This window comes from Mauremys reevesii, linkage group 3, assembly GCF_016161935.1.
Source record: "Mauremys reevesii isolate NIE-2019 linkage group 3, ASM1616193v1, whole genome shotgun sequence".
NCBI lineage: Eukaryota > Metazoa > Chordata > Testudines > Geoemydidae > Mauremys > Mauremys reevesii.
Genome location: NC_052625.1, coordinates 172,721,381 through 172,735,609, shown reverse-complemented (window position 1 = coordinate 172,735,609; position 14,229 = coordinate 172,721,381). Strand labels below are relative to the sequence as shown.

Below are 14,229 nucleotides of genomic sequence, written 5' to 3'. Positions count from 1 at the left end.
GTGGCATTATATTTTGTTTTATTATCTATACTTTTCCTAATGGTTACTACATTCTGTTAGCTTTTTTTGACTGTCGCTGCACATTGGGCAGATGTTTTCAGAGAACTATCCATGATGATTCTAAGATCTCTTTATTGAGTATTAACAACTAATTTAGATCGCATTATTTTGTATGTATAGGTGGGATTATATTTTCCAATGTGCAGTACTGAAATTCAACACTGAATTTCATCTGCATTTTGTGGTCCAGCCACCCGGTTTAGTGAGATCCCTTTGAAACTCTTCGCTGTCAGCTTTGGATTTAACAATCTTTAATAATTTTGTATTATCTGCAAATTTTGCCACCTCACTACTCACCCCTTTTCCAGATCATTTATGAATATATTGAACAGCACAGGTCCCAATACAGATCCTTGGAGGACCCCGCTACTTACCTCTCTCCATGGTGAAAACTGATCATTTATTCCTACCCTTTGTTTCTATCTTTTAACCAGTTATTGATTCTTAAGAAGACCTTCCCTCTTATCCCATAGCTTTTCACTTCACTTAAGAGCCTTTGGTGAGGGACCTTGTCAAAGGCTTTCTGAAAGTCTAAATATTCTGTATCAGCTGTATCACCCCTATCCACATGCCTGTGGACTCCCTCATAGAAATCTACAAATGCCATGTTGCATCTTCCTCAAAATATTGCATTTTCCTTAGTGTCTGATAATTTCATTCTTTAGTATAATTTCAACTAATTTGTATGGTACTGAAGTTAGGCTTACCAACCTGTAGTTGCCAGGGTTGCCTGGGGAGCCTTTTTTTAAAATAGGTGTTACATTAGGTACTCTCCAGTCATCTGGTACAGAGGCTGAGTTAGGCAATATGTTATATAACACAGTTAATAGTTTCACAATTTCATATTTGAGTTCTTCAGTATTCTTGGGTGAATACTATCTGGGCTTGGTGACTTATTACTCTTTAATTTATCAATTTGTTCCAAAACCTCCTCTGCTGACACCTCAATCTGGGACAGTTCCTTAGATTTGTCACCTGAAAAGAATGGCTCAGGTGTGGAGATGTCCCCCATCTCCTCTGTAGTGAAGACCAACAGAACAAATTAATTTAGCTTCTCCAGAATGGCCTTCTCATTCTTAAGTGCTCCTTTAGTATCTCGATCATCCAGTGGCCTCACAGACTATTTGGAAGGTTTCCTGCTTCTGTTGTACTTTACAAAAAATGGTGTCCTTAGCTAGTTCTTCTTCGGATTCTTTCTTGGCCTGTCTTATCCTATGTTTGCCCTTGACTTGCCAGAGTTTCTGCTCCTTTCTGATTTTCTCACTAGGATTCAACTTCAAACTTGGGGTCTGATGAGGTGGCAATGAGTAATAGTGACCTACAATAGAAGTAACAAAAGGACACCCAAGTTCTGAAGATGTGCTTTCACAGATGATCAGCAGCAAGCTACTTAGGTTTCTAAAGCTAAGCAAATGTTAAAGTGCTTTACTAGACCAGGCCCCTATCTATAAATAATATTTTAAATATGTTTTTATGGGTTTAATATACTATTTATATTGAAACGTAGCTGCTTATCTTTCTCCAAAGAGCCATCAATCACAGAAGTTACAATTCATCAATGACTTAATAACCTTATATAGAGTGTGATCCTGAGATCTATAGTCTGGGAGATTCAGTGATACACAGTGTCCCTGCCTTTAAATCAAGAGCCTATATCAAATGGGTAATTTATAAAAACTACCAGTATTGTAGTAAAGGAATGGATTTTTGTTTTATCCTGTCTGGGTTCCTCTCCTGTGATGTTAGCATAAATGTCATTAAGGCACAAATAAGTATGTTTAACAAACCCACAAATGCCAGCAAATTCAGAGTTAAAGCTGAAACCTTGTTCTTAACTCATATCATTATTTGCATTTATGTTACTGTGCAGCATTGATGACCATGCAGTATATTAGTATTCTCACTGTTCAGAACTTCCTTAATCTTTAGGCGTGGCAGGATGAGTCAATCATGAGGATAATTCAGCTACATGTTGATATCTGTATATGTTTTAGTAAAAAAATAAAATAAAAAAACCCTTAACATTATTTAAACTCTACATTTGACTTGTTTCCCAACTAGCAGAAGTGCATCTGCACAGTTTGGTTCCAGCAAGAAAGGAATTACCTTGGGAACAGCTGGTCTTTATGGTAATTCCAACTTCATTGACACAAAGCAGCACGGGATATCTCTCAAATAAATCTATTTCAGTAAGATTCCAGTCTGATTTCTAAAACAAAGAGGTCTGGATATGCTTCACATAATCACATAGAACCAGACTTTTAAAAGATCTCTGTACCCACAATGAGGTCCAGATTTACAAGAGAGCTCAGCTCCCATTTAGGCAGGAGAATGAAGGGACAGCTGTTTATAAGAGCTCAGCATATTGGGTTCTGCAGGGTGCTGAGCACTTTTAAAAAGTCTGGCCCTTATTTAGGTGGCTAATTGGGAGTTATTTTGAAAAATCTAGACCCAGTTGTGGGTGCTGATCACTTGAAAATCTGGCCTCTAGAGAATCAGTTGTTCAGGACTCATTTGTACTTCTTAAAAGTTTGTATTATGATTGGGAGAAGGAAGAGGTGCATAGCTTCAGCAATAGTGTCCGGAGGCAGTATACCTCTATAGGACATGAATATCTCCTGGGCACTAGGGGGAGCATGCTGAGAGGCATCCCTTGCTATACATATGAAACAGGTGTAGCCTATGTTCATGCCAGTGCAGCCTGGCAACCCACTGTGGGTGAGGCTAAAGCCCCACCCAGATTTACCTCCTCTGTAGCTTTTAATACCAAGAGCAGCTCAAATTGCCTCCTCCACCACCACCACCACCTCCAGTTCTGTAGACAGTTTATTACTACTTCTTGTATTAATGGGAAGAGTGGCCACAATAAGGTTTCTAATCTGAACCGGACCAAACTTTTTATATAGTACACCCGTTACAAAATTCCTCATGCAGAGAAGTGCTGAGCAGCCTCAACTCTGAAGGATTTAATGTGAATTACAGACGCACAGCCCCTTTCAAGATCAGGGACTACTATGCTATTAGCAAGGAAAAGGTAACATTTCCAAGACAAACATCTCTTCTGTCCTATAGTAAAAGCAGTAAAGTTATGAACACACCTACGTACAGCCGATATAGCAATGTAACTGCTGATGGGCTGACTGTGCTGTTTTTAAAAAAAAAATAATTAAAGCAGGTTAAAAATATTCAAGTTATTTTTAAAAAGGAAGAGGCAAGAATCTTTAGGATCCTGCTTTCACATGTGGCTAATTAATAGATTAAGAAATATTAATTCAGAAATTACCCTGAAAGAACAAAGACTATTTGGGAACTTAACTAAACTGTTCACTTTGTTGTAATTGGTGGTAAATGACAACTAGCTGCTAAAATATTAATTCAGGTTTCATATGCAAAAATAGATCTAATTGTGAAAGAAAACTGAAGTGTAAAATGTTAGTTAAAATCCTCTGAAGAAAGTAAACATAATGCTTATTCTGATTCTTTTTATATCAGAAGCCACACAGTATTTTTTCTGTCTTGCCTGACAGATATGGAGCATATATGGAAATAAGTTTTCTAAATGTACATTTTATGTACAGTAGATGTAAATTATTAATCAGTATCTCAACTAGATATAAATACCAAGAGAGAAGAAATATTGTTGTTGATATGTTTTATTGTTTATTTATTCTTTTTTTTCTCCAACTAAAATGAAGTGCATGGTCATGTTTTTTTCTGCATTATAATATAGCCTTTCATATAACAGTTCCCAGCTCTGGCCAAAGAAAACTTTAAACTTGAATTATAATGTTTGCAAGCTACATCACATAACATACAAAAACTGTCTTAAAGGATTTTAGGATTTGATCCAAACTCCAGTGAAATCAATGGAAAAACTCTGATTGACTTTCAGCCCTCAGTGACATTAATTAGCATTCTACACACAGACCAAATGAAGCATATGGACCTTTGAAAAGAGCAAATTCCTTACAAACCTCCTCATTTTATACTATGGGCTTACTCTTACCTAATCTAAGTGCACTTACTGTATCAAGATAAATAACTAGTCAGAAGGGGAGTAATTTAAGAAGATTATACACAAGATTTCAGACTGCTCTCACCAATGTTTTAGCTATGAAAAGAGTTTTCAAATGTACTGTCAGTGTTGAATCCTCATTGATATCTGTGGGCATTCAATGCATGGAATAAAGTAAAAGTACATCCATCAATGGATTTCAAGAAGGCAGACTTTAGCAAACTCAGGAAGTTGGTAGGTAAAATCCCATGGGAAGCAAGTCTACGGGGAAAAACAATTGAAGAGAGTCGGCACTTTTTCAAAGAGACATTATTAAGGGCACAAGAGCAAACTATCCCACTGCGTAGGAAAGATAGGAAGTATGGCAAGAGAACTCCCTGACTTAACCAGGAGATCTTCAATGATCTAAAACTCAAAAAAGAGTCCTACAAAAAGTGGAGACTCAGTCAAATTACAAAGGATGAATATAAACAAATAACATAGCTATGTAGGGACAAAATTAGAAAAGCCAAGGCACAAAATGAGATCAAACTAGCTAGGGACATAAAAGGAAACAAGAAAATATTCTACAAATATATTAGAAACAAGAGGAAGACCAAGGACAGAGTAGGCCCATTACTCAATGAGGGGGGAAAGACAATAACAAAAAATGTGGAAATGACAGAGGTGCTTAATGACTCCTTTGTTTTGGTTTTCACCAAGAAGGTTGGTGGCAATTGGACGTCTAACATAGTGAATGCCAGTGAAAATGAAGTAGGATCAGAATCTAAAATAGGGAAAGAACAAGTCAAAAATTACTTAGACAAGTTAGATGTCTTCAAATCACCAGGGCGTGATGAAATGCAAACATCAGCTGTAATCCTTATTATTTGTATTAAGATAATCATAGGTAACACAATCAAGGATCAGGGTCATTTTGTGTTAGGTGCTATACTGACAAGAAAGAAGACAGTCCTTGCTCCAGGGACCATACAGTCTAGGTGTGTGTCAGGATATTTAGCGGGCTAAAACAGACAAACAGACTGTGAGGGAGGCTGAAATGACAAAATGAAGAGTGTCAGAAAGAAAAAAAAAATGGCTTGTTTCTTGCCTAAACAATGCCAGCTGGGTAGCAATTTTTAGGTGTAATCCTTGAACGGGTTTCCTTTTTCAAGATGATTCCTCAATTGAGTTTCGTGGATGGTTCTGAACTAACCCAAGGCCAGGAGAGGGACCAAAAGTGACGGACATAGAGCAGCCATTTTGAGAGATTTTGATGAGTTTCTAGGGCTGATTGGGAGGATGAGGGCCATGTTGCCAGAAAGGCAGCGCTGTGTGTATAAAATGGGAAACATATGGTTCATATTCATGTTAGTGCATTATACATTAATGTAAACTTTAATTTTAGAAATATTTTCAATCTGGCCACCTGATATCAGGCATTTCCCCATTTACTAAAATAAATAGGGAAGGCATGCAGGATCTGCCCCAATATCCACAAAGCAGCACGAAAAACAGCGTATGTTGTTAAGGCCTCTCATATCAAAGAGTGCATGTCTATGCAATTCTCTCTACAAGTCATAAACTCCAACTTAAAAGAATTCTCTGCTGTATAAGCAGGAAATGCAATTTGCCATTCTTCAAACTTCATTAATATTCAGCCTTTTTTCCCTCCAAACTTGATCAGAGACTAATTACATGCAAAGTTTGACTGTCTAGGATTTGTTTGGTTATCTGTATGAAGAAAAGTGGCAACTTTTTTTTTAATTGGAAAAGTGTATTTTTTCACTCATCTAGAATCCAAGAACACAACACAAGGAATGTTTCACAAACTGTACAGAGAAAGAGAGAGAGAGAAAGAACCTTTGTCCAGACACCATGGATGGAAATTTCATTCCCAAAGGAGAGTTTTTCAGAAAGCTACAAGCATATGAATTTAGGGGTAATTCAGGAAACATTGCAACATTAACTATAGTGTTTGCTGCCAAGTGAATGTTATAATGCATCCATACTGAGCTTCGTTTGACATCTACTAGCTCATCTATTCAAGAGAAATGAAACTTCCATTATTTCACGTTTCTTGTTATTGGCTGCTCCTCTCTATTCGGCATCATCTACCTCCTTGAAATTCTTCCTTAGGCACCTTAAGCTCATATACTGTACCAATAATACATTAGGGTAGAGCGGGGAATGAATGCTGTATCCTTTTGTGTCCAAGCCATAATTCTGAAGCCTAAGGCTATGTCTACACTGCACACCGATGGTGGCAGTGTGTAGGGTATACATAACTACACACTGCTGTGAAAAGCAAGTTGCATCCACACTGTGGTGTGTAGCTACATCCACCAGTGAAAGGGACCTGCTGGAACCTTTCCCCACTGCATTCCCACTGCCAGAGCCTTTCCCTGCTGCTGGAGCCTTTAACTATGTTGTTTAGGAAAGGCTCAGACAGCAGGGAGACAGTGGGACACTATATTGCTAAAAAATAGGAGTAAAGATGGAGGAGGTAATGCTTGGATTTGTAGAGAGCCAGCCAGGGTACATACCCACAAGGTTCAGGCATACCTTTACTCTACTCACCTTATTCTAATGCTATTCAATGAGCTTTCATTTTGTTCTGTCAACATTTGTATTATACATATACATTTGTGTGTGTATGCTCACACATACTTTGTACTTACGTAGCATCTTCAATCTGAAGAGCTCCATGTTCTTAACAAACATTAATGAAAATACTTGTGAAATAAGGAAGTATTTTTATTCCTATTTTACAAACAGAGATAAACTGACTCGTCCATGGTCACTCAGTAAGCTTCCTGAATCCAAATCTCCTGGCTCCCCTACTAACACATGCCTCTATTCATATATAGGATCCAGTATGGAAACACTCACTGCTGGGTGTGGTGCTTACTAAACATGAGTAGTTCAACTGATGGTAGTAAGCACGTTGCTGGGTAGTTAGTACAACAGTAAATTAAAAAGCTGGTTAGAAAATAGTTTATTTCCTTGCCAAAATTTTTGACTTTTTGTTAAAAAAAATAATAATTTTTTTTCCAACCAAAAACTGAAAAAATTGTGGTGAAAACAGCCAAAACCCACAAGATTTTCAAGTGAAAACAGTCAAAAAACAAACAAACAAAAAAGTTCAGTTTTCATCCAAAAATACCCAAAGAGGCTTTTGGCTTTTTAATGAAAGATCAAAAATTTTTGAGGAAGGCAGACACTTGCAACAACCAACCAACCAATCAACAATACTACTACTAATAATTTGGTCAAAACCAATTTTCCTTTGCAAAAATATTAGACCACCTCTAAATATGTTTGTCAGATAAGATAGTATAGGCAATAAATACTGGACCAGTTCACAGTATAGAACTACAAAGGAAAACATGTTTTATTTGTGGCCTTTAATTTCCTCATTTAAGAACGGCCATACTGGGTCAGATCAATGCTGCATCTAGCCCAGTATCCTGTCTTCTGACAGTAGCCAATGCCAGGTGCTTCAGAGGGAATGAACAGAACAGGTATTCATTAAGTGATCCATTCCCTCTCGCCCATTCTCAGCTCTGGCAAACAGAGGCTAGGGTCACTTCAGAGCATGGTTTTGCATCCCTGCCCATCCTGGCTAATAGCCATTGATGGATCTATCCTCCATGAAATTATCTAGTTATTTTTGGAACCCTGTTATAGTGTTGGCCTTCACAACATCCTCTGTGAAAGAGATCCTCAGGTTGACTGTGTGTTCTGGGAAGAAATAATTCCTTTTATTTGTTTTAAACCTGCTGCCTACGTGCAAGTACATTATATCCACTGGATCACCCTTGTCCACATGCTTTGACCCCCCCCCCTCAAAGAATTCTAGTAGATTAGTAAGGCATGATTTGTACCGTTTTTAACGTTGAAAAAAATCAGGTCTTGCTAATTTACAGTTTTGCTTATAATCTTTGGAGAACAAATGGGATTATAACCTCACAAGTAACAGGAGACTGAAATCTGACCACCACAAGAGGGGAAGGATTTTTTAGAATGTTTAAAACTCTTGTTTTTACTGATTTTGCCCATTGTGCCACCTAAATTCCTTCACTGGCTTCCTCTTCTGCATTCCATCACATGCAAAGTCTTGCCATTGCCTTCAAAGCCATTCATGACTGTATTTCCCTTCTTATCTAATTGTATTTCACTATTGCACACGTTGTAGCTGTAGCTGTGTCAGTCCCAGGATATTTGGCGGACAAGGTGGGTGAGGTAATATTTACACTCTTGAATGAACTCACACAGGAAAATGATAAAAGACAAAAACATCCCTCTACTGTGGGTGACCACTCTTCACAACGTGATCACTCTAGATCTGACCTATCAGTACTCATCCTCAAAGGAAACCTGCACAACACTTTCAAAAGATGAGCCTGGGAGTTTAAATTCATTACTCTGCTAGACTCTAAAAACCATGAATTGAACAGAGACACTGGATTTATGACTTATTGCCACAATCTGTAACCCATTATCCCTCTCTTTTTGTCCTATGACTGCAGAGGTGTTAACAGGCCACTCTAAATTGAATGATCCCTTACAATATGTGCCAATTACTTATGCTAAACAATCTGTTCCACCTTGCATTTTGCTTTGACTCTGGGGGTACCTTTCCCAGACCCGAAGAAGAGCTATGTATGGCTTGAAAGCTTTTCTCTCACCAGCAGAAGTTGGCCCAATAGAAGATATTACCTCACACATGTCTCTCTGTATTTCACTTTGCCACTCTCCAACCTTGTCTGCTCTGCTAGTGACCCCAGCCTCAATGCACCATTTCTCCCATGCCAACGCCATGAGCTCTCTCCCATGCCAATGTCTGCACAGGCAGCTTGAAACACCCTCAAACTTTGGCAGAATCAAAGTCCATTACCTGGACCCCGTTCCAAATGTCATAGCAAGCACTAGGTCTATGCATCAAACCAGTACTCTGAATGTAAACATCACTACACTGAGGTCTTATATCCAGATCTGAATTTTGAGGCTAAAGGTCTTGTCTAAAGTGATTTAAAGAAAAAAGGATTGTGATTCATACAGCAGTTGCTATGTAATCAAACTGTATCTTATCACTATTTAATACCTGATCCTGCACAATGCTGCATGCTCTCATCTCACTTCAGAACCAATGGATTCGATGGGAGTTAGGGTGCTCTGCCCCGGCAAGACTGTGCCCTTATGTAGGCATTAATAATGGATAATAATAGTTACTTTTTTATTATTAATAAGTCAGAAAAATCTACTTTTTTGCTTAAAGCTCTAATTTTGCTATGTGGCATCTTGAAAACTATATTAAAATGCTTTAAAATAAAACATTTTAACTATTTTATATCCATTTTAAAATCAGTGTTTTAAGATATTACACTTATTGCTGAAAAACTACACTTAACGGAAGGCACTAAAGAGAAATTATCATTCTGAATGACTATACCACAATTTTTCAGAATACATCTCAGGAACAGAATCACATAGTGTAATAAATCTATAGACACCACAGGACTTTTATTAGTTGCACAGCTTCTAGAGAATATGAAGAAAAAATACATGATTTAACTGGTGATTGTAAACATGCACTGTATTTAATGAAAACTTTCATTTTTTTGATATAAATTCAATTTAATTTTTTTTAAATGGAGAGAGACTATATCAGATACCTTCATCTCAATTTGTTTGGTGTCTAGATTCTGAAAAAGCAGCTTTACTCTTGTTTTTCCATCGTCTGAAGACCCCTTGAGCTGAGAGAATTTAAACCTCCAGACCACATTCTGCAAAAAAAAAACAAAACAAAACAAAATGTTAATTAGGACTCTTTGACATTACACTCTTATACCCAAAACATTGCATTATTGAGCAATTTTGATCCAACATTGAGAAGTTAAATGTAATGTAAAATAAATGACGGATTAATATATTTCAGGCAAGAGGATGGTTGCATAATAAACACAATTTATCCACTCTACTTCATACATAACAGCAAAAAAGATACAATTTTTAGTACTTTCCTACCCATGTAAGGGTGTTTAGAGATCAGGGTAAAATTCTGTGCCTATTGAAGTCAATGGGAGTTTTGCCATTGACTTCACTGAGACAGGCTTTCACCACAGACCTTAAATCTCTCAAGCCTCACTTGGCTCATCTGTACAATGAGGGGAATGATACTTCCCCACCTTACACCAGTATTGCAAAACTTAATTTTAGTGTGTTAAAGTCGTTTGAAATCCTTAGATGAAATGTGCTACAGAAATGCAAAGCACTATTGTGTGTATTATTCAATCATTTGTAAGCCAAGAATCCCCAGGTCTGTGCCAGCCTCAGGTTTCTTACATAGCAATACATGGAGCTATGCTACAAGTGAATCACTGGATTTACTGGGTTTTTTGAAAAAATTACAAAGAGAGACGTATCAACATTGGGAAATTAATTGTTAAAAATCACTGTAATTTTCTGTACTTCTCAAAATGTTTTCCACACATTGGTCTTGGAGTCAGAAATGTAAAAAAATGAAACCAAACAATCAGAATACAATTTCCTTCTGATGTTTTTGTTACCTCCAATAACATTAATGGATATGTGTATGCACACTGAGGTGAGACCAGATCCCTGGGAGCTGGTGGAGGAAACATGAATCATTCCCAGTTGAATGCTTTGAAAGCCATTAAAATGAAATAATGGCAGAAAAGCAGTTTACTGTGTTCTTATTTTTTAAAAAAAAAATCTGGCTTTTTAAAAAAATCCACATTTGAAAGATGTTTTCTTCCTGTGGACTAGCAATATGTCTTGCCTGGAAACAGCAGACATTTTGACTGAATATTTTTCAATATTTGGAAGATAATACTGATTGGATTTCAACCTGGGTGGCTGCTCTGTGGTTGCAGCTCCAATTAGAGCGGGAAGAAATGCCAAGTCCTCTTCAGCAGAGGTTAGATTATTTTCACTCACCCAAAAGATGGATGTACTGGATAGCTTTGAACTACTCCCTGCAAACTGGACTCCTGATACATGTGGTTAGTAAAATCAAGAAGAGGAGCATTAAGTTATTTGTTATTTAGATGATTGATGCTTGCTTACTAGAGAGCAGGGTCTCGGCTTCCCTTAAATGAGTAACGAAAGAAATGATTGCTTAACATTGTTGTTAATTATTACATCAGAGTCTTCATATTCCCTTGATGATGATGATATATTTATATTATCTTAGTGCCCAAATGCTCCAATCAGTATTGGAGCTACAGCACGCTGGGTGCTGTACAAATATAGAAAGAGACATAAGCCCCAAAGTCTTATAATATAAAGAAAAAAACAGACAAAGGTTAGGGAATGAGAACACACAAGCAAATCAACCTGGTGAAGAATTGGCACAGCTTTGTTAGTTACACGTACTCTATTTTTTTTTTAACTGGAGGAAGGGATATAGGAAAGGAGGAATAAGAAAAGGATAGAGCCACGTTCTTGGCTTCAAGACGGTATGGGGTTTGCATTGGTCACACTGGGTGATAAGCTCCTCCTAGCGATGGACAAAGATTAACTGTCAAGTTGATCAAAAGTCAACTGAAAAAGATACCAGACTTATCTATATGGTGTGGGGATATGGTGGCTTTCACAGGGCTCTGAATGGTCTCTAATCCTTTGAATGGGAGTGAAAGGGTATTAGATAAGGACCTCGATCAGAAAAGTGTTGAGAGGAGGCAGAAAACCCTAATTCTCTCTTTCCGTCCCCCCCAACCTCCAGCTCAGCTGAGCCAGCAGTACGTAGTACCCCAGATTTCCTAACACAATAGCTCTACTGCTCTAAAGCATATGCTAGCCAAGACTCAAACCACAGTACAAAGTAGCTGGACAACCAGAATATGTTCCAAAGCTATCATATTACAGATTAGTTGCTGCTATCCATTGCTGCCTCAGCAAAATCAGCAACTATGGGCAAAGAAATGCTTTTTCTCTCCTGCACTGTCCTGTGGGGAGCCGATATTTCCTGTCTGCAGAAAAACACTGGATTGGGGTGGGGAGCAGTGGCCCTTTCCTGTCATCTTTCCTCTTCCTGAAGTTAAATGATTGAGGAACCACCATGCAGAACCACCTGACAACCCCAGTGAAGGGGGTCTTAGGTACCCTGGCATGAAACAGGATTGGGCTGATGAGAAGTCTCTCTGAAGGCAACAAACAATGTAGGGGAAAGGAGACATTTTTTGAAGGAGAGGGATGACTATGCAAAAAGCCTCAGCTCAATTCCACAGAACACTCATGGCCAATGCTTAAGGTTGAAATAGAATTGTGAATCCAACTACCTTCTGCATAGATTTGTATGCAGACAACATGGCAAGCTGCTCCCAGCAAGGCCCTCTAGTTTCCCTTAGTGTCATAAGAGAATTGTACTTTCTGTTAATGTGTCAATGTGAGATTAGTATTGAGGTTGAGCATTTTTCTGCAACGTCTTCCCCCTAATACATTGAATTAGTCAGGGCAGCATGTATTGATCAGGTACTCTGATCTGCCATTAAACACTGATTAAGGTAATGTTTCCCTTTTTGCTCTTGAAAACGGATGGGATAATTTGATAATTTAGTCTTCAGAAGAGAAGAGTGAGGGGGGATTTGATAGCAGCCTCAACTGCCTGAAGGGGGGTTCCAAAGAGGATGGATTTAGACTGTTCTCAGTGGTGGCAGATGACAGAACAAGGAGCAATGGTCTCAAACTGCAGTGGGGGAGGTTTAGGTTGGATATTAGAAAACACTATTTCACTAGGAGGGTGGTGAAGCACTGGAATGAGTTACCTAGGGAGGTGGTGGAATCTCCATTCTTAGAGGTTTCTAAGGCCCCACTTGACAAAGCCCTGGCTGGGATGATTTAGTTGGTGTTGGCCCTGTTTTGAGCAGGGGGTTAGACTAGATGATCTCCTGAGGTTTCTTCCAACCCTAATTTTCTATGATTCTATATTAGGTCAGCCATTTTTCTGTATCAAACCTGCAGCTCTATATTCTAAATTAATATATTTTAAAAAGTCTTGCCTGAAATTTGTGGACAGTTCTCCATTGACTGTATAAACCGTTATTTTAGATGTTGTTTCTTTTTCAATTTTTAAAAGGCTCCCTGTCCTCTTAGTTAGTAGAAGTAGGAGACGGTCATACCAAAACTCATTGAAACTAAACAGGAAAATATAGCCAGGTGACACCATTTCCCCAAGTGACTTGTTGATGTTTGTAATGTGCTGGGTAGAGTTCTTCAGGGAGGCATTTAATTTTCATTTCACACTAGTGTTCAGAATATAGGACAGGAAAACAAAGGCTAAGGTTATTATTTTTTAAAAAAAACTATCAATATTTATTTTATTTATTTGGTAATATTCATCCAAAGGATCCCAAAATGCTCTCCAAACTTTAATTTTACCGGAATCGCTTTGATTCTCACTGAATTGCAGCCAACTGTGGAGTGGAATGCAGAATCTGTTTGACAGTACCTAACGGCACTATGACAACAATTTAGCATAAGAAGTGTACAGAAAAGCCATAGCCAACTGAAACTGCTGAAATAAGAAAGGTATGTAGAATGTATTTGTGAAGGCCAATGCAATGTAATTAATACCAATGCTTTTCCAAGAAAGAAAGAAGAATGTGAATTTACAGCTCTTGAAATTGTATACCCTAGTAAATAATACTGCATGCGCTATGGAATTATTCCAGATTTATACCAGCATCACTGAGAGCAGATCCTAGTCATGAAGTCTTTAAGCAAAGCTACTTTCAAATTACAGATACATATTCTAAAAAACAAATACTTTGGTCCATATTTCAAAGAAGGGCATATTTTTGCTTTCATCTAAATCCAAAATGTTTCGATCAACTTCCTTCACACATGTTTAAAAAATATAGCTCTGTTCTAAGAGTAAGCCCTCAGTGTTAAGGTTAAAAGTTTGTTTGTTTATTTATTTATTTACTTATTTATTGCCAGAGTTACTGTGTTGCTAAAAACACAGATCCTCAGCTGGTGCAAATCAGCATAGTTCTGTTAAAGTAAAAGGACTTACACCAATTTATCTAAGCTCAGGAGTTCGCTCACAAAATGCAATAAGGTTCGCATTAAATTTTAATTGAATTGTGGAACATTTTGCTGGCTTTGTATCCTCTGCAGATGTAGAAAGTGGCTCTCTCTGCACTATT

General features: G+C 37.8%; 1 protein-coding gene across 4 annotated transcripts in view; it reads right to left on the bottom strand.

Moving 5' to 3' along the window:
- SNTG2 (syntrophin gamma 2) overlaps positions 1 to 14,229 on the bottom strand; it is a 479,465-nt gene that overhangs the window by 13,475 nt on the left and 451,761 nt on the right. For 3 of the 4 annotated variants that reach the window (XM_039528153.1, XM_039528152.1, XM_039528151.1), the window contains exon 16: positions 9,733 to 9,843. In XM_039528153.1, coding sequence (XP_039384087.1) covers positions 9,733 to 9,843 — 111 coding nt within the window. Of the gene's footprint in view, positions 1 to 9,161; positions 9,254 to 9,732; positions 9,844 to 14,229 lie in introns of all 4 variants that reach the window. The other variant, XM_039528150.1, reaches the window with a different exon arrangement.